The sequence below is a fragment of the Prinia subflava genome, chromosome 25 (genome assembly GCF_021018805.1).
Source record: "Prinia subflava isolate CZ2003 ecotype Zambia chromosome 25, Cam_Psub_1.2, whole genome shotgun sequence".
NCBI classification, from domain to species: Eukaryota; Metazoa; Chordata; class Aves; order Passeriformes; family Cisticolidae; genus Prinia; species Prinia subflava.
Genome location: NC_086271.1, coordinates 5,680,948 through 5,698,073, shown reverse-complemented (window position 1 = coordinate 5,698,073; position 17,126 = coordinate 5,680,948). Strand labels below are relative to the sequence as shown.

The following is a 17,126-nucleotide window of genomic DNA, read 5'->3' as shown; positions in this document are numbered from 1 at the left end:
CACGCTGTGATCAGACCCCATAGGGGCAATTTATTGGAAGCGCCAGTAAGGAATACCGGGAATTCCCTGGCCCTCAGCTTGGTCCCGCCTGCCCACACCACTGCCCTTGGGAAGTGCTGTTCTTCCCGGCTGGAAAGCCAACAAACGTTTTTTCCTTCATCCCTTAAATCTCTTCCCTGAAACCCTCCGTTCTCCCACGTTTCTCCTCCAACAGTGTCCCATCTTGCTCTGTCTCGTCGGTGTCTCCCCAGGCGCGTGGCCTCGCCGCTCCCTGGCACTTTGCCAATTAATATAATTGATGCTGAGCCTCGATGGGCCGGCGAGAGGCGCCGCAGGGCTCAGGCCAGGGCCGGCCGCGCCAGCGCCATGGCACGCTGCAGCTGCTCGTAGGACACAAACATCACCACGTTCCAGGAGCCCAGCCGAAGGAAGGACGGAACGAAGCTGTGCCGGCAAAAGTGGCGCTGAAGGGGACGTGCTGGGGACATTCCCGTCCCCAGAGCCCCACATAGGGTTGGGATATTTGCGGCTGTGTGCCGTGGGTCCATGCGGGCATCGCAGTGGGGTTGCAGGTGCCCAACTCACCCCTTGTAGAGGCCGGCGGGGCCGTCCTGCACGAGCAGGGCCAGGAGGCAGCTCAGGGCACTGCGGTACTGCCCGGGCCTGGCGTTCATGTACCGCGTCTTCACCACGTCCACCGGTGATGCCACCACTGTGGCACAGAACCCGGCGCCAAAGGCAGCCACAAAGTGGCACGGGACATTGTCTAGTGGTGGGGAAGAGCCGGGGTTAGATGTTGCAGGGACAGGGAGGGCACCTGGCCACGTCCCCCTGCGCCGCCCTCACCTGTCATGAGCTGTGCCCGCAGCAGCGCATCCTTGAGGAGGTCGTAGGTGACAAGCTCCCCACAGTTGATGATGGCATTGCGGGCGATGTTGGGCAGCGTTCCTGGGCAGGAGGGTAGTGGCATTGGGAATGCTGCTCCTGGAGCCTCCTGGGCAGGTGCCCCAGGCCTGCTGTCCCCATCCTTCTTCCCTTCGTCATGACCATTTCCATTTCCGTTTCTATTCTCCCCCGCCCCGTTCCCCTGCCCGTCCCTGTCCCTTCCTACCTCTCCAGAGTCCGCGGATGCCCTCCTCCCTGGCGATGGTGCGATAGGCGTCCACCGTGCCGCTGTACCGCCGGGCACTGTCGGACTGGGCCCCGCTGGCCTGGAACCGCACCTTGACCACGTCGGTGGGCTGGGCACAGGCCACGGCCACAGCCCCCGTGGTGCAGCCAGCCAGGAGTCGCGTGGCCATGCCTGTGTCTGGAAAGGGCAGGCATTGGGACCCCCAGCCCTGCAGGGACTCCTAGCGCTGCAGGGACCCCAGGGCAAGTGGTCTGTGGTGCTTCACAGAGGGCCATCGCAGGGGGCTGTGCCCCCCAGGGTGAGTTTCTCTCTGGGAGAGGGCTGTGCCTCAGGAAGGGGGTGCGCAGGGAACTCCGGACTGCCGGGACACTCACTCTCAGCCCCCTTGGGGGTGTAGAGCTGCTTCACAGAGTCGTACAGCCCGATGCGGATGGAGGCGAAGCTCATCTGGCGCTGCAGCCCGGCTGCCAGCCCACTGTAGAGACTACGGGCTCCCTCTGTCCTCACCATGGTGCTCAGCGTCCCCAGAACACCCCGGTACTCCACGGAGCTGACGGTCCGGGGGGTCCTCACCTCGCCCTGGATCTGTGGGGTGCCAACTGTATCACCCCACCTTCCCTTCCTCCCCAGGCGCCACCAGCAGTGCGGCAGAGGTGGCACGGAGCGTCCCACGTCCCCAGGCGCTCCCTTGGCCCGCGAGGCTTTGGGGACCGGCGGATCGTACCTGTAGCCGCACTTTGGCAGTGTCCAGGGGAAAAGTGCACAGGTCAGCGACGCAGCCGGCCATCCCCGCACTGACAAACTTCATGGCGGCCGTCGGGGGCACCTCTGGGGGCTTCAGGCCCACCATGGTGGCTGAGGGGCTGGAAGGAGAGGAGCGGTTTGTGGGGGAGCCAGGAGGGGCCATCAGAACAGGGCTTCCCGTGGGTGTCCTACTCGGCGACCGAGGTGATGACATGCCGTGGTGGCTCTTGATGGCTTCAGTCAATCCCAAAAATCATATCCTGCTCTGTCTCCTCCCTTCTATCCCAGGCAAACTGAGGCGCAGAGCTTGCTCAGCATGGGATCATTAATGCCCACCCTTCCCAATCCCACCCCAGCCTTAACAGGGGTTGCTGGGTGAGATCATCCCCCCCAGGGTGACCTGCCCGGAGCCATGGCCCTCCATGGTCTCACCGTAGGGACCTCGGCACAGTGTTCCAGCTCCTGCCTTGCACAGGCAGTGCCCTGAGGGCCGTCCCCTGGCCCCATCCTTATATAGCACCCGGGAGGACATTCCAGCAGCAGGCTCGGGTGACAGGAAAACAGTGTTCCCCCGGTGGCATTTCAGTTGATGGAACTGGGTCACCTGGCACCTGGGATGAGGTGGCTGCTTCAGCCCTCTGCCCCCCTCACGGGCTCAGCCAAGGGGAGGGGGGTCGTGCCCAGACCCCCTGCATTGGACTGGGGAGGAATTTTTTACCCTAAAACCACTCAGGGAAGGACGAGCTGCAGAAAACCCTCGCCCCAAGGCTTCACAAGCAAGTGGTTTGGAGGCAGTGCAGCACTGAGCTCCTTGTGCAGGGCAGCTTGGATCCCATTGCCCAACACAGACTACGAGCCACAATCCATCCTAGCCAGCTCCGAGCTCCCAGCAGGATTGCCTCTGCACGCTGGGACGTGTTCCCTGAGCCCACGTGGAGCAGGGGCTGGCTGAGGACCTTGGAACGAAATCCACCATCAAACCCAGGACGCCCTGCAGAGTGTGGCCAGGCAGTGGGTCTGAGGCTGGCAGGAGGGACTGGGCTCAGGACAAGAGGCTGGAGGCTAAGACGGAGCGAAGAAATGCCCCTTTTTCTCCATTTTTTAAAAACTCTGTGCGTTTAACCCTTGGTGCTCGTTAGCCCCACATGCAGAAAGGGCCCTCAGGATGTGCTGCGAGCCTCCGCACTCGCACCTGAGCTTGCCTTCTTCAAGAGGGCCTGTGAGGGGTCCTGACCCCCTGAAGCCACCTTTGCCCCATCCCTTGGGTTCCAGACAAAAGCTGCCTGGGACCAGCACCCCTCTCCAGCTGGCTCCTGCCTTGTTTTCCTGCCCCCCTCCATGCTGACCTAAACCTGAGAGGAAGAAGCTGTTTACCTCATGCCCAAGACACAGCTCAGGAATCAATGCTGTGACCTCCTCTGTCACTGATCCCAGCCCAGCTGGCAGACTGCCCGAGGTTTTTTGGGGATGCCACCAGGAGAAAGCAGGCTGCACGTCACCCCTGTCCATCCAGGGGACACTGGGTGCCTTTACCTCCCACCCTGACCCAGCAAGGGCAGGGAGAAGGGCCACAAGAACAGGGCAAGTTGTGCCAGCAGTGAATTACGCATTCAGGGTGTCCCCTGGGATAAACAACACTGCAGAAGTGGGAGAAAAAAGGGATGCTGATCCTTTGGCTGCTGAAACCCTGAATTCCATGCACAGTTTGAAAAGCAGCTTGGATTGGAAGTGACTCATCCCACCTGGGGCTGTGCTGCACGGTGATATTCAACTCCTTGGCAAAGTAGTGACCTTTCCATGTGCTCCAGGCCACCCCAGCTTCCAGCAGCATTTCTCTGACTTGGAAGCTCATGTGGGAGAGACTCCAGACCCCTGTGGAGGAAAGATTCCTGCCCTGGCCCAGGGACACTTTGCACAGGCTGACAAGAAACCAGGGGAATTTTATTGAGACAAACACGGAAAGAGCAGTACAAAAATAACTGAGCTCTGTTGGCATCAAAGTCTGTTCTCTGAAAGGTGTACAAAAATAATTTAAATATAAATATAAAAGTCTCATCTTTCTAGTCACCCTCTTTTGTACACCCATCAGATTTTACAGTGCCCTTGGCCTGTGTTCACACAAGCACTTTGGGCACCTGTGGGAACAGAGAATTGTGTTGCCCACCAACTATTTTTGAAAGGGCCATTTCACAGCAATACATCCTAAAACTGGACTACTTGGGGAACAGATTGCAGGCCATGGGTTACCCACAGGAGTGCATCTCACTGGGGACCTGCCCCACCAAGAGGCAGCTCCCTGTGGGTGACCACACAGTTTAAGCCCTTCTAAACACAGGACTTCAATTAACTAACCAATTAGACAACCTAGAAACAGAGCCTGGAAGCTGTGGCCTTCGCCTCCCCTTTTCTGGAGGGCTCAGCCTTTGCCAGTGCACTGGGCCATGGTTAGGAAGCTCTGCTGCGGGCGGTCTCTGGCCAGCACTATTCCTTCTTGGAGAGCTGGGCAGAGAAGATCCTGGCGATTCTTTTGGCTTCCTCTTCCGAGAGCTCGGGGCTGGGCCTGGGCCGGCTCCCCCTGCGGTAGGGGATTCCTGCGGGCACTGCTCCACTCCTGCTCTGGGGAGAGAAGGGAGCAGGGGTGAGAGCTCTGCCCAGAGCTCGCACTCATGTCGTGGCAAACCACAGGGCTGTGCAGACAGTGACCAGTCCAATGCACAGGAAAAAACATCCCAGGGAGAAGAGAACGATCTGAACCCTGGAATGGGGCTCTGGTGTGTGACCTCTGAACACGTGAGCATCCACCCTCAGCCAAAGTCTCCCTGGATGAAGCCAAAGAACAGCAGTGCTGTAGTCACTGGGACCTGACTGCATTTGGCTTTCAGTTATTATTTTACTTTAGAATTTGCAGAACCCTGAAGACCAAATCTCCTCACAGAGGAGAGGCAGTGCTCTGTCACAACAAATCTCAAGCCTTCTGGCAGGACAAGGCAGGGAATAGGTTTAAATTAAAAGAGGAGAGATTTAGATTAGATATTGGATGAGGGTGCTGAGGCCCTGGCACAGGGTGCCCAGAGAAGCTGTGGCTGCCCCTGGATCTCTGGAAGTGCCCAAGGCCAGGTTGGATGCACTTTAGAGCAATCTGGTCGAGTGGAAGCCATGGCAGGGGGGTGAAGCTGGATAAGCTTTAAGGTCCCTCCCAGCCCAAACCATCACTGTGATTCCACAAGAAACAGGATGGGCACCCCAGAGCAGCAGCCCATGAGAGGAAAAGCCCTCGTTTAAGCAGTGTCATCTCCTGTGTGCTTTGCAGCAGCCTGGCTCTGTCCCTGATGTTCCAGCAGCACCAGAAGATGTGTCATTTCAGCATACAAAGAAACACATTTCTACCCAAGTGGTTTAGAGCTGGGCTGTGCCTGGGAAGCACTGAGAAAAGCGATCCTGCTCCGGGAGCCTTCAGGGGAGGAAGCTGAGGGGCCAGGAAGGTCTTTTGGAAAACTGATCCACCACCCTGGCCTTTCACCCACATCACTGGGCTGCTTCTCTGAGCCTCGGGAAAGGTCTCCTGAGGTGACCAGCTCCCTCCCAAGAGAAACAGCACCAGGAGCCTGCTTTGGTGCACTTTGATATGCCCTGTTTGGAAAGGGAAAGGGCTTTTTTAGGAGCAAGTCCTTGTGTTTGCTAACCTGTCCATTACAGGCTCGGGGGACAGCCTGCAGGTAAAATACTTTACAACACTTCCCGTTTTTATCACACTGAAATAACAGACATGGATAATTAGGAGAATCTTTGCTTTGTTCTTCTTTCTTCTTAACACTTCTCCAGGATGAATTTCCTAAGCCAAAATGTATGGAGCCAAGAGAGATTAAATGCAGACCTAGCCTCAGTAGAAGCTTAAAAACTAGCAGAGAGAGCTGCTTGCTGGGCAAAACACCTCCCTTGGATGGGACTGTCCAGAGACCAGGACATTCTTCCCACGCTGTTTTCTGCCCATCTGTGCAAGGAACAGCCAAAAGGTCAGGAGTGGCTGGAGAGGGGCTCTGTGCTGATCTCTGAGTTCTGCATAGCATCTGAAAGCATCTCTCCAGGAATTTCCCCTAGTCTGCCAATTAACCCTAGTTCAAAGGTGCCTGAAACTGCATTTCCTGCCTCCCAGAGCTCCCCTTCCCCATGTGCCCTGCACAGCCAGAGATGGAGAGCCAGCACCTCCCATTTTCGGTGTAAGGAATAGAATCCCAGAATGGTTTGGGTAGGAAAGGACCTTAAAGCCCATCCAGTGCCATCCCTGCCATGGGCAGGGACACCTTCCACTGTCCCAGGCTGCTCCAAGCCCTGTCCAACCTGGCCTTGAGCACTTCCAGGGACCCAGGGGCAGCCACAGCTGCTCTGGGCACCCTGTGCCAGGACCTGCCACCCTTAGTCAGTAATTCCTTCCTAACATCAAATACCCCTAAAATGCTCTGTACTCCAAAGCCACAACACAAGAGCAGGTGCGTGATGCTATTTGATGTCACCGAGGCTGATGAAGGAGAGCAGCCTGTTTGCTCCCAAAGTCAGGAAAGCAGCTGTGCTTGGAAAACACACCAGTGGCATGTTGTTCCAGAGATGAGCAGCTAAAATACACCTCTTCCCATTTTCCTGCCATTGCCCAGTGTGCAGGATGAGGCGGTGTTAAGATGTGTGTAGCTATCCTAATGGCCCTCCTGCAAATGAACTTCCAGCTGTGGCAAAGGTTTAACACCAGCTCTTGCTGCTATTTTACATGTACAGGTGTGTACCCTCAAAATGAGTGAGGTTTAAAAGCACCATTAACACTCCCAGCTCAGACAGATGACCAGGAGCATAGAATCATGGAATTACTGAGGTTGGAGAAGACATTAAGATCATGGAGCCCAACTGTTCCCTCAGCACTGCCAAGGCCACCATTATCCCATGTCCCCCTGTGCCATGTCCACACAGCTTTAAATCCCTCCAGGGATGGGGACTCATCACTGCCCTGGGCAGCTGTGCCAGGGCTGGACAACTTTTTGGGGGAAGAAATTTTCCCTAATATCCAACCAGAACCTCCTCTAGTACAGCTTGAGGCTGTTCCCTCTTACCCTGTCCCTGTTCCCTGGGAGCAGAGCCCGACCCCCCCGGCTGTCCCCTCCTGTCAGGAGCTGTGCAGAACCACAAGGTCCCCCTGAGCCTCCTTTTCTCCAGGCTGAGACCCCTGCCCAGCTCCTCAGTCTCTCCTGGTGCTCCAGACCCTTCCCCAGCTCCCTTGTTCTTTTTTGGACATCCAACCTTCCTTTGATCTATCTCACAGGCTGTTTCTATTGCCAGCTTTATCCCCCTGCATAGTTTCCAGAGCACACATCTGAAATGTCGTATTTACGCCATTCCTCACCCCTGGAACACACTCAGGTCAGTGCCCAGCCCAGGTTTCTCCCTCTCTGTCTCTCAGACTCCAAGTGTCTGGTGCTCAGCCAGGAGCACACATGGTCCATGGGGAAGATGCAGGAGGAAAGGGGACTCGTGCACTGAGGATCACGCGTCACTCCTCTTTTAATAGGAATGGCAGTGACACTGACACCGGCCGAGGATTACTCAGTGCCTGTGTGCCAGGGCCTGGACTAAAGCAGACTCAGGAGCACGTTACAGGTCATGGTGGGGCCTCTTCCAAGGTCAGAAAACTCCAGTCTTGGAGGCAGAGGCTGTTTCAGCACTGTGGCTCAGCGAGTTTGCTGGCAGCTTTGTTTGTGCAGAGGGATGGAGGGCACACACATCCGTGTTAACAGTGCAACCCACCCCGGCAGTGGCCTTGCACCTACTCCTGCTTTCCAGGCAGGACATCAGGGAGATCCAGGAGATCACAAAGAAACAACACAACCAAGAAAGGATGTTTTGGCTGCTGCTGTCATTAGCACTTTTGGAAAATATAAAGCCTGTTGTTGTGAATCTGCCCAAGGCTGTGTTATTTCTAATCCACACTGAAGGTAAGTCTATGTATACACAAATATGAGGGCAGGGCTAGATGGGAGATTGGGCAGGAATTGTTGCCTGTGAGGGTGGCCAGGCCCCGGCACAGGGTGCCCAGAGAAGCTGTGGCTGCCCCTGGATCCCTGGCAGTGCCCAAGGCCAGGCTGGACAGGGCTTGGAGCAGCCTGGGATAGTGGAAGGTGTCCCTGCTCATGGCGGGGGGTAGAACAAGAGGATCTTTGGGTGGTAAAGAGGTTCTTTACCACCCAAACCATTCTGGGATTCTGGCATTTTATGTAAAAGTTTATTAACACTCTGATTTTTCAAACCTATCCTCTAGCCCCACTCAGAGCAGGTGAGCAGCGTGCAAGACAAGAGCTGGGAAGGACCTCAAGAATGGGAAGCATTCGTTTGATGTAATGGAGAAAAAGTAAAAAACAAAGAGGTTTTGTGAGGCTCTACAAAAGTCTGATACCTGAAGGTGGACACATCATCCACACTGGGCCTGAACTGCGGCAGCACCTCCTCAGGACCCCATGTTCTCACAGCAGGAGAAATGCAGGAGCATTTCTGTCTCCAATGCTACCAGCTCCTTTGCTGTGACTGCCCAGCTCCACGCCCCTCCACTGCTTTGTCATTCCAGGAAGGAAGAGGGGAAAGCAGGGAGTCAGACAAGCCAGGGAGAGGTGGCAGGAACTCTAGGAAGGCCAGGAGAGACATTTGCCAGCTGCCAAGTGAGGCAGGGCTCTGGTGATGTCCAGAGGACAGCTCAGATTTCAGCCTTGCTGTCACGCTTGCTGTTTGCTGACCTGTGCAGAACCAAACCAACTCCAGATTTAGAAGCCGATGTTCCAAAGGCCAATTAAAACCAAAACTATGAGGAAGCATTTTTTTTAAACTCTATTTATTGGTAGCAGTGAAAATCTGGTTCTTCACAGAGAGAATTTGATGCACAGGGCACAACCAAACCCTGTCTCAGCACACACTACAGGTGCTGCAGCAAAGGATTAGTGCCAGCTAATCCTCAAATTAAGTCCTTTAAGATCAAAATATCCAAATAGTGCCGTGCTAACATTTTACCTACTTAGTAGTAATTTGCAGGGCTGTAGTTCCAGCCACTCAGCTCAGAGCTGCAGAGAGGGGATTCAAGTAAAGCTGGTATTAGTATTAAACTGCAGGTTTCTATGACTGCAGAGCTATTAGAGCCTGTCTGAGTCTGCTTTGATTCAGGCAAGCTGTTCCCAGGGACACACACGTTCCTTGAAGTGTTTGTTTTGCAGGTCCTAGGCAGAGGAACAAAGGCATCACCTTATCTGGGAGAGGTAAACAAACAGCCCAGCTGCTGCTGCACACCCAGATCCACATCAACAGCCACAGCTGAGCTGGGGCTGGAAAAGGATCATGGAATTCCAGAATGGTTTGAGTGGGAAAGGACCTTAAAGCTTATCCCATTTCAACCCCTGCCACAGGTAGGGACATTTTCCGCCAGACCAGGTGGCTCCAAGCTCCATTCAACTTCCCCTGGAACATTTTCAGGGATGGAGCAGCCACAGCTTCTCTGGGCACCCTGTGCCAGGGCCTTCCCACCCTCACAGGGAAAAATTTCTTCCCAATATCTAATCTATACCTCCCCTCTTTTAGTTTAAAACTGTTTCCCCTTATCCCATCACTATCTGTCTGTAAAAAGTAATTCTCTCTTTTTTTTCAGAACTCCTCTTCATGAACTGAAAATAAGATAAATATGTACATGTTGAGATAACTAAGCCACAAACCTCTTGCAATAAATACACCTTCATGACCATGAAAAAAGCAAAACCTCAGCAATCCACAGCTTTGGTGCAGGAGGAACCATCATCCAAGTTATTCTACTACTCCCTGGGTCACAGAACCATCACAAGATACCTCTCCACGAACCCCCTCCTGCTGCCAACTCCCTCATTTCCCTCATCCTGATCTAAGAGATAAATGGAAGCCATAATTACAACGCATAATTACAAGTTAGAACGCCTCAGAATTAGGCACGTCACCTCACACTAAAGCGCAAAGAAGTGTGGAGTGAGAACTCCACTCCCACTGACCCTGATGGAGTAGCATTTTCTGAATAACTAGTTGAAACAAAGGCATCGGGATCACAGACAACACAGCCATGGATGTGAGAAACCACCCTCATCCTCATGGAGAGAAGAGCTGTGGGGAAGATTCCCCTTGACATGATCTGGAAGCCATCACATCCAAGTTGAGTGCTGGCAGGCAAACGAAGGGAGAAGTGCTGTTCCTGCTTTAAGGAATGGACTAAGTTGGACAATAAAGAAAAGGACATCCCATACTTACTTTTGGAGACGTGGAAGGATGAGAAGAAGTGCTGAGCAGTCTCATGGAGGCTTCCATCTCCTGGGGTGGAAGGAAGAAGTTGGGAACAACAACAGGATCAGATCTGAGCAGAACTGTTAAGGAATAACCTTTGGCAGCATACAGTTGCACAGAGGTCCAGAGGTGGAAAAAGCCTCAGCTGTTAGCAGATCCCAAATAGTAAATTCCATTTGTTTTAATCAATATTCCATTGTTCTGAACACTTGGTTCTCTCCCCTGGGTTCGCAGAGCATGGGACACTGACTTGCTTTAAAACAGCACCTCACAAATTTGTAGAGTACTTCACCCTGCAGAAATTCCAATACTCAATCCAAGATCAGTAATTTGTGCAAGAATCATTAGGAAGTATTTCAAAAGTAAAATAAAGCATGTTTCTTATAATACAGGAGAAACAGCTCTAACATATGGGGGGAAAAAAACACAGAGAGAAAATGCACAAAGACATGTCGGAACTACCCAAAATGAAGTGACTCTCACAAATCACAAAATGTATTGGCTGCAAGTTTCAAGAAAGTCATCTCTACTGTGTGTGAAACCATGTAATGGGGTGCTCCAACATCCTCCCAGATCACCAGTTCTGGATTCATTTCCCAGGGAAGAGCTTCATATATCAAAATTTTCTGTCCTAAGGTTAGGGAGATTGTGACTAAGCAAAAGAGCGCAAGGAGTGTTTAAGAAAAGAGTAAAGGATACAAAGTGATTTTTGGTTTGATGGGGTTTTCTGAGCCTTCCACAGGGTCCTCACTGCTGTCATCAGGGAAGCTCTCACTGTCCCTCTCGGAGCCAGCTTGGGCTGATACACTGTGAACACAGTTCTCATCAGAACCACTTCCTTCCCTGCCTCGATGACCTTCATCTACAACCTCAGCATCCTCCCTCTCCTCTGTCTCAGTAGTTTTTTGATTGGTCAAACCCGTGTCTCCTGGGCAGAGCAGCAGCTCCCTGGGGCCTGCATGGAGCTCCACACTTTTCTTTGTGGGTTCAGTGCTCAGTGCTCTGCTGCAGAGGCTCTGCCCGGCGGGCAGAGGCGGCTCCCTCCTCACTGTTCCTGCGCTGCTGCTGAAGCTCTGGGAGTCTCCTGCTGCTCCCCAGGGACGGGTCCCACCTGCGTGGGGGCTCCTGGGCGGGCTCAGGGTGCTGAGCACGCTCTGGCTGTCCCTCTGCAAGATGCTGGACAAGGTGCTGCTGTCCCCTCTTTGGAAACAATCTCCATCTCTGGAGTGCTGGTCCTCAGGCCTGGGCTCTAGAGGCTGCTGCTCAGCCCCCTGCCCTGCTTCAGAGACCACGCTGGACCAGGGGCTCGTCCTGTCTGTTCCGGTCGTTATTTCATTGAGCGTTCGTGGTTCTATGACATCTTCTTCATATTCCTCGTCACTGTGTGGCTGGATGGCAAAAGCACCTTCATTTTCCTGGATGTAACCCTCTGGATCCCCATCCTCAGGGACAAGGGGGCCCAGCAGTTGGTGCAACATGTGTCTCTCAAACACAGCTCTCCCAGCAGGGCGCGCGTCCCTCCAAACGCCGGCGGCATCCGGCTCCAGCTGCCCCTCAGGGCTGGCTCCCTCCTCCCTCCAGCTGGGCACATCCACAGCTGCCAGCCTCCTGCTGCTGTCTTGATGCACATTAGAAGCTTCTCTGCTATTTTCAGTTACACTCTGCAAGTCTGGTTAACAAAAAACAGCATCAGTAAATGCAGGGAGCAACAATTCAGCTTAAATCTGATTTATGTGGGTTTTTGGCAGAAAGTCCTAGATTTAAGGGATGGCTGGGAGCTAAGCATGCACAGCTTTGCAAACACTGCTGATGTGAGCATCAGCTCACAGCTCTGTTTCCCACTGACAAGGCCAGGAAAACAGAAAAGCTAAGGAAAAACCAGAAGCATTAAGGATGAAATTAATGGGAAATTTTATAAATTCTTTAAAAAGCCACAATCACTTATTTTGCTTCCCAGTGAGCAGATCCTATTCACTGCTTGCATCCTCTGAGAATTGAGTTCACCAGAATTAGGTAAAGTGGCCAACTATTTTAAGGCAAGTCCTGCTCCAAGGGAATGGTGGGGAACATTTAGAAAAGGAGAAGGAAGAGTCTGGAACAGATTGTAGAGGAAGGCATGTAAAAAAAAAAAAGACAATTGCTAAGGATGAGAAAGAAAATAAAAAGAGCAAAACCTTTGAGAATAAAGAGGGGGAAAAAAAGAGAAGATCAAGATGGTGATGCAAGAATGGCAAATTCTGGCATAATAGGGATGTGCCTTTCAACTCCATCTCTTGGAAATGCTGCTTCCCTGTAGGAAGCCATGGGCAGAAAAAGCATAGAATAACTTTCCAACTGGCAGCAACTGTAGCTCTGGGCTCCAGTTTATTCTCAGCTCTGGTAAGTTTTTTAAAAGCATCCCCAGGGATTTGATTTCCTTGTCATTTTGCTACTCACAGCAACAACTTACCATTGATTAGGCTGCTGACCTGAGACACCAACTGACTGGATTTTTCCAAAAGATGGCAGCCTTTGGGATTCTCTTCTCTGCTCATCGAGCCCTGATGGTCCCTCTCCCACTCCTCATGGCTTGGTGTGGAAGTGCTGAAGTCAGGAAAAGACCTGGTCAGCTTCTCAGTGAAGTATCTTTGAACCTCATCCAGCTCGCTCAGGTTTTTTCTGCAAGCAGGGGTAAGAAATTTGGTAAGAGGGGGAAAACAAGCCTGTGGCAGTTGGGTTTAAGTTGGATCACTCTAGTCAACAATATGAAAATAAAAGATTAAAGGTTTTTATTGAAAAGCAGTGAAAGGCAAGTGTTGAGGTTGCTCTAAGCAAGAGGATAACACTTCAGAACAAATCCTGATTTGGCTGTGAAACTTAGGCTGGAAGCTAAAAAAGAGGTAGTTCTAAAATTAATCAAAGGAGTTGGATTTAAGAGGCTGTTCCCAATAAAAGTCATAAAGCCAAGGATATTACTTGACTTATGGCTGAGCTTGATAAAAATCTGAGGATTTCTATGTGTTTAATATCTAGGGAATCTGACACATTGCTAATGGTAGCATGGGAAGGGATGAAACATCTCAGGAGGTTTCTTTCATTCCTATCTTCCTACAGATTATAAATGCTATTCCTCTGAATTTATACCTCATTTAAACCTAGAATCTAGTCAAGAGAACAGTGCTTCTAGCAAGAAGAAAAACATCCTGATGGGAAAGATATACTGCCCCATGCACCCCAGAAATGCTTCCAGGCTTGTCCCTGTGCCTGTGGGAGTCAACTGAAGGGACTATCGGCCTCATAGCACTGTCCTGTGACAGCAGTACCAGGACGGATAAAGCCAAGCATTCCCTCCAGATCTGGAAACACTGCTGCTGCTGTTCCCCTTCGACAGTTCACCACGCTGCTACAGCATTTCAGTCCTGCTGTGGAGCTCCCCATCCAGTCCCTGATTTCTGCCTCAACCCGCTGTAAATGACACCAGAATCCCTCCATCGGTTATGGCGCTGGTTGGCCCTCCTTTCCTCAGAACTGGATCCGTCACTTCTGAGCTGCTCCCTGCTAACCCAGGGCCTGGCCCTGCCCTGCCAGCCCCAGCCCTGCCTTACCTGAGAGCGGTGAGGAGGGCCACGCGTGAGGCCGGCGGTGCCGTGTCCAGCCTGGCTGTATGTGAGGCCGTGTCCAGCCTGGCCGTGTGTGGGGCCGGCGGTGCCGTGTCCAGCCTGGCCGTGCGTGGGGCCGTGTCCAGCCTGGCTGTGCGTGGGGCCGGCGGTGCCATGTCCAGCCCGGCCGCGTGTGAGGCCGTGTCCAGCCCGGCCGCCCGGCGCGCGTTTCCCTCCGCCTGCTGCAGGGACTCGTGGAATCTGCGCACATTCCGCACGTGCTCTTCGTGCCGAGGTGTGTGCGGGCCGGGGGGGCTGACCCTGCTGAAAACAGGCCTGTGTTTAACACCAAAACCCAGCTGGGAACCTCTAACTGCGGGGAGTTTGCTCACTAAGAACATCCAGTGTCCTGAAATCCACTGAAGAGCCACCGGTGGATGACACTAGCGCTTTCAGACCTCCACAGGATGTCATTTGCTGTTTCAGACTTACACCAAAGTCAAGTTACTGGTGGGGCTGGTAGGGAGCTTGCCACACCTGCTGGCAGCTCCCAAGCCACTTGTTCAGATCCTACAGTGGCGGCCCACAGTCCCTCCAAACCTCAAAGTCACATATTGGAAAAGGATCATCTCCGTAGGCTAAACAAACCAACCATGAGCTAAAACACTCTCTCACTCATTTGAAGGGTAAGAAAGCAGGAATTGCTGCAGGATATCTGATACTCTTACTCCTGTAATTTGCAATACTGCAGCATTTCACCAGCTGTCATTCACTGGTCATGGAGAGAAGGTAAGGCAAAAATCAAGGGGACGCATCAGGAACACCCTAATTTACACTTACTAAAAATAAAACCAAATACAGACACAATCCTTATCCTTACCAGGGCCTGGATAAAGTACTTGCCAATTCTAATAACTGCATCATTTAAATCCTGATTTACAAAGGTGCAAATGAAACAAATCAGGAAGTATCCATGAAGGAAAAGAACACCTGGCTTGTGTGAAAAGGAACCTGTCCCAGGATTGCTGCCTCCTGCACCTCCCTCTCACTGCAAAAGGCAATGTGCACTAATTTTTAAGCCCAAACACAGTGGACACACTTTGACAGGGTGTACAATTTTTCCAGTAGAGTCAAGTGGCTTTGGAGAGGTCTTTTTGAAACCTGAAAATATTCAAAAAGGTTGTCAGCCTGTGGACTCACCGCTCTCGAGCAGGAACGCTGACTTCCTTCGACAAGGAATTCAACATCTGCTTGGACAGGTTTGTAGAATTACTAGGACAAGCTGGAAAGCTGACCTTCACCTAGGATGAAAAGGAAAGAGGAACACTGTACATGGACTTTTCATAGCAAGAAAATAAGAGAAATCAAGGTATTATCCATCTGATCTAACAAAACCTCAGGCTTTCTAAATAGCTGTAAATTTTCAAATGATTTCCTGGTACTGAGCCAAAGCATTATTTCACAACACTTTCATTTCAGACACTTTTGTTAACTCCATACTATCAGAGAGTAAAGTGATGGCAAGTAGGGTAAGGGCTGCATTACATGTCTATAAAGCACCCCAGCATATCTGGGAAGTCTGGAGAATAAAGAAAAACCAAAAAAAAAAAAAAAAAAAAAAAGCAAATGCTCCAGAAAAACAGATTCCTGCTCAATTAGAGGTTTCCTAACCAATGAAAAGTTGAATCTACTGTATGTTTTTGAGCACCAGCTGTCACCCAAAGCAGCAGATAGAACTATGCCATGCTCCCAGACATCCAAATGCACAGAACATTCTTCCTAAAGAAATCCCAAACACCCATAAAGCAACAACAAAGTGAAGCCAGTGAGGATGCTCATGACTCGGCTGGAGTGTTGTAACCAGCGTTGGCCAGCAGCCACCATGGAAACCTGGAGAAGAATTCCTAAGGAATTGGGTGTTTTTGGTGCATTTACACAGACTGGTCCCTGACAGGGCTGTGAATTTGGGGTGAGTCTGCTCAGGAACCCCGGGTGCTGATTATTAATTACCCCAGTTAAGTGTGAGAAGGGAGGAAAGGGAAGAACATACAGAAGAGCTCTCTGGCTGGCTCCGGGCCCTGGCCTGCCTCTCTTCCCTGAGGCTGTTTATGCTCTGCAGGGGGGACACGGCCACCTTGATCTGCCCGCGGCACTGCCCGCTGAAGTCGGTGATGTTGTACCACCCGCACACCAGCTGGAACCCCGAGAGGAGAGGAGACAGGTCCACGGAGGCAAATCCTATCACCCGCTCCGACTCTGGGGAGGAAGGACACAAAGCACACACACACTGATATGAATCATTCCCAGGAATGCTAAAACACAGCCCTTGAAATACGGCTTGGAAGTTGCCCCGAGGTCCAGAACAATCCTGTCCAACAGGGAACATTTTCTGGATTACCTGCAGCTAACTGTCCCTGCAGAACAGTGAAAGCCCAGGGCAAGGAGAGGGACTGGCAGGAGAACCACTGTGTACACACAGTACTCTGGATACCCAGGAAGTTTATTTTTGAAGCAAAAATCAGACAGCTGAACTTCAATATGTAAAAAGAAAGAAATAAAAGTATTTGGCTACAGCTGGCTGGCCATATTTCAACCACCTGCAGCAACGTGAAGGAAGCAGCCAAGAATTTCTATCAGCAGGAAAATCTAACCTCTAAAGCACCATCAAAATAAAACCAGAGAGAATATGGATGAACCAAGCCTTGTAAAATGATTAATGGGGAAAAGGAGGATGCCAAGGGCCAGGAAATCAAGAGGTATTTATCGCTAGCATTCTTCTAGTAGAAGGCAAAAGACAGCATTACAATTCCACTCTCCAATTCCCTTAACAGAATTTATTTTCCTTACACGAAATACAAGTAACCTAAGAGAGGGGATGCAGAAAACACACTCCTCTTAATACTGCACTACTAACCCTACCTGCTTTATGCCACACTTTGAAGACCAAGGTTTGCTGTGGATCCAGGAGAAGCTCTTTGGATAATCTGTAAAGAACAAAAACCATAACATTTTATGCAAAGCAGGAAAAGCAGTAAAATGCTTCTAAAGTTTCAATGCCATTTTATCTACCTAGACAAATCAGTTTCTTTCTGTACTGCTGGGGGCAGGAACAAAACCAACCCCAAAATTACTGAGTCTCAAAGTTTAACATCTCTACACAGTTTGGGCTTCTGCTTATTCAAGAAGTATTTCCCTCTCCTCACTCTTGCTGTACATTTAAAAGATAGGACAAAGAAATCATGGAAGAACAGAAATACAGGTTATTTCATGACTCAATAACACAGTGACAGCAAAGCACTGGGGCTATGGCTGAAAGCTGTAATGTTTGAAGTTCATTCCTGGAAATTAAA

At 51.5% G+C, this 17,126-nt stretch overlaps 2 protein-coding genes across 2 annotated transcripts in view; both read right to left on the bottom strand.

Moving 5' to 3' along the window:
- On the bottom strand, positions 1-4,350 carry LOC134561986 (putative mitochondrial transporter UCP3). The gene is made up of 8 exons (XM_063419399.1): positions 4,229-4,350; positions 3,619-3,748; positions 1,857-1,995; positions 1,507-1,717; positions 1,112-1,309; positions 847-948; positions 586-766; positions 1-444 (listed from the first exon to the last, which is right to left on the bottom strand). The coding sequence occupies exons 2-8, from the start codon at positions 3,726-3,728 to the stop codon at positions 339-341; spliced, it is 1,047 nt and encodes a 348-aa protein (XP_063275469.1). The 5' UTR covers positions 3,729-3,748; positions 4,229-4,350; the 3' UTR covers positions 1-338.
- C2CD3 (C2 domain containing 3 centriole elongation regulator) overlaps positions 4,221-17,126 on the bottom strand; it is a 36,897-nt gene continuing 23,991 nt past the window's right edge. Inside the window, 8 exon segments of the mRNA XM_063419403.1 lie at positions 4,221-4,492; positions 10,166-10,268; positions 10,898-11,867; positions 12,648-12,856; positions 13,783-14,100; positions 14,977-15,077; positions 15,827-16,032; positions 16,696-16,760. Coding sequence (XP_063275473.1) covers positions 4,358-4,492; positions 10,166-10,268; positions 10,898-11,867; positions 12,648-12,856; positions 13,783-14,100; positions 14,977-15,077; positions 15,827-16,032; positions 16,696-16,760 — 2,107 coding nt within the window. The 3' untranslated portion in view covers positions 4,221-4,357.

Bases quoted from the DNA above. Each gene is read 5' to 3' on its own strand.
- LOC134561986 (XM_063419399.1), bottom strand. From the start codon at position 3,728: ATGAGCTTCCAAGTCAGAGAAATGCTGCTGGAAGCTGGGGTGGCCTGG. The intron at 1,996-3,618 runs GTGGGATGAGTC...CTCTCCTTCCAG, and splicing joins ACCGTGCAGCACAGCCCCAG to CCCCTCAGCCACCATGGTGG. The intron at 1,310-1,506 runs GTGAGTGTCCCG...TGCCCTTTCCAG, and splicing joins CACCCCCAAGGGGGCTGAGA to ACACAGGCATGGCCACGCGA.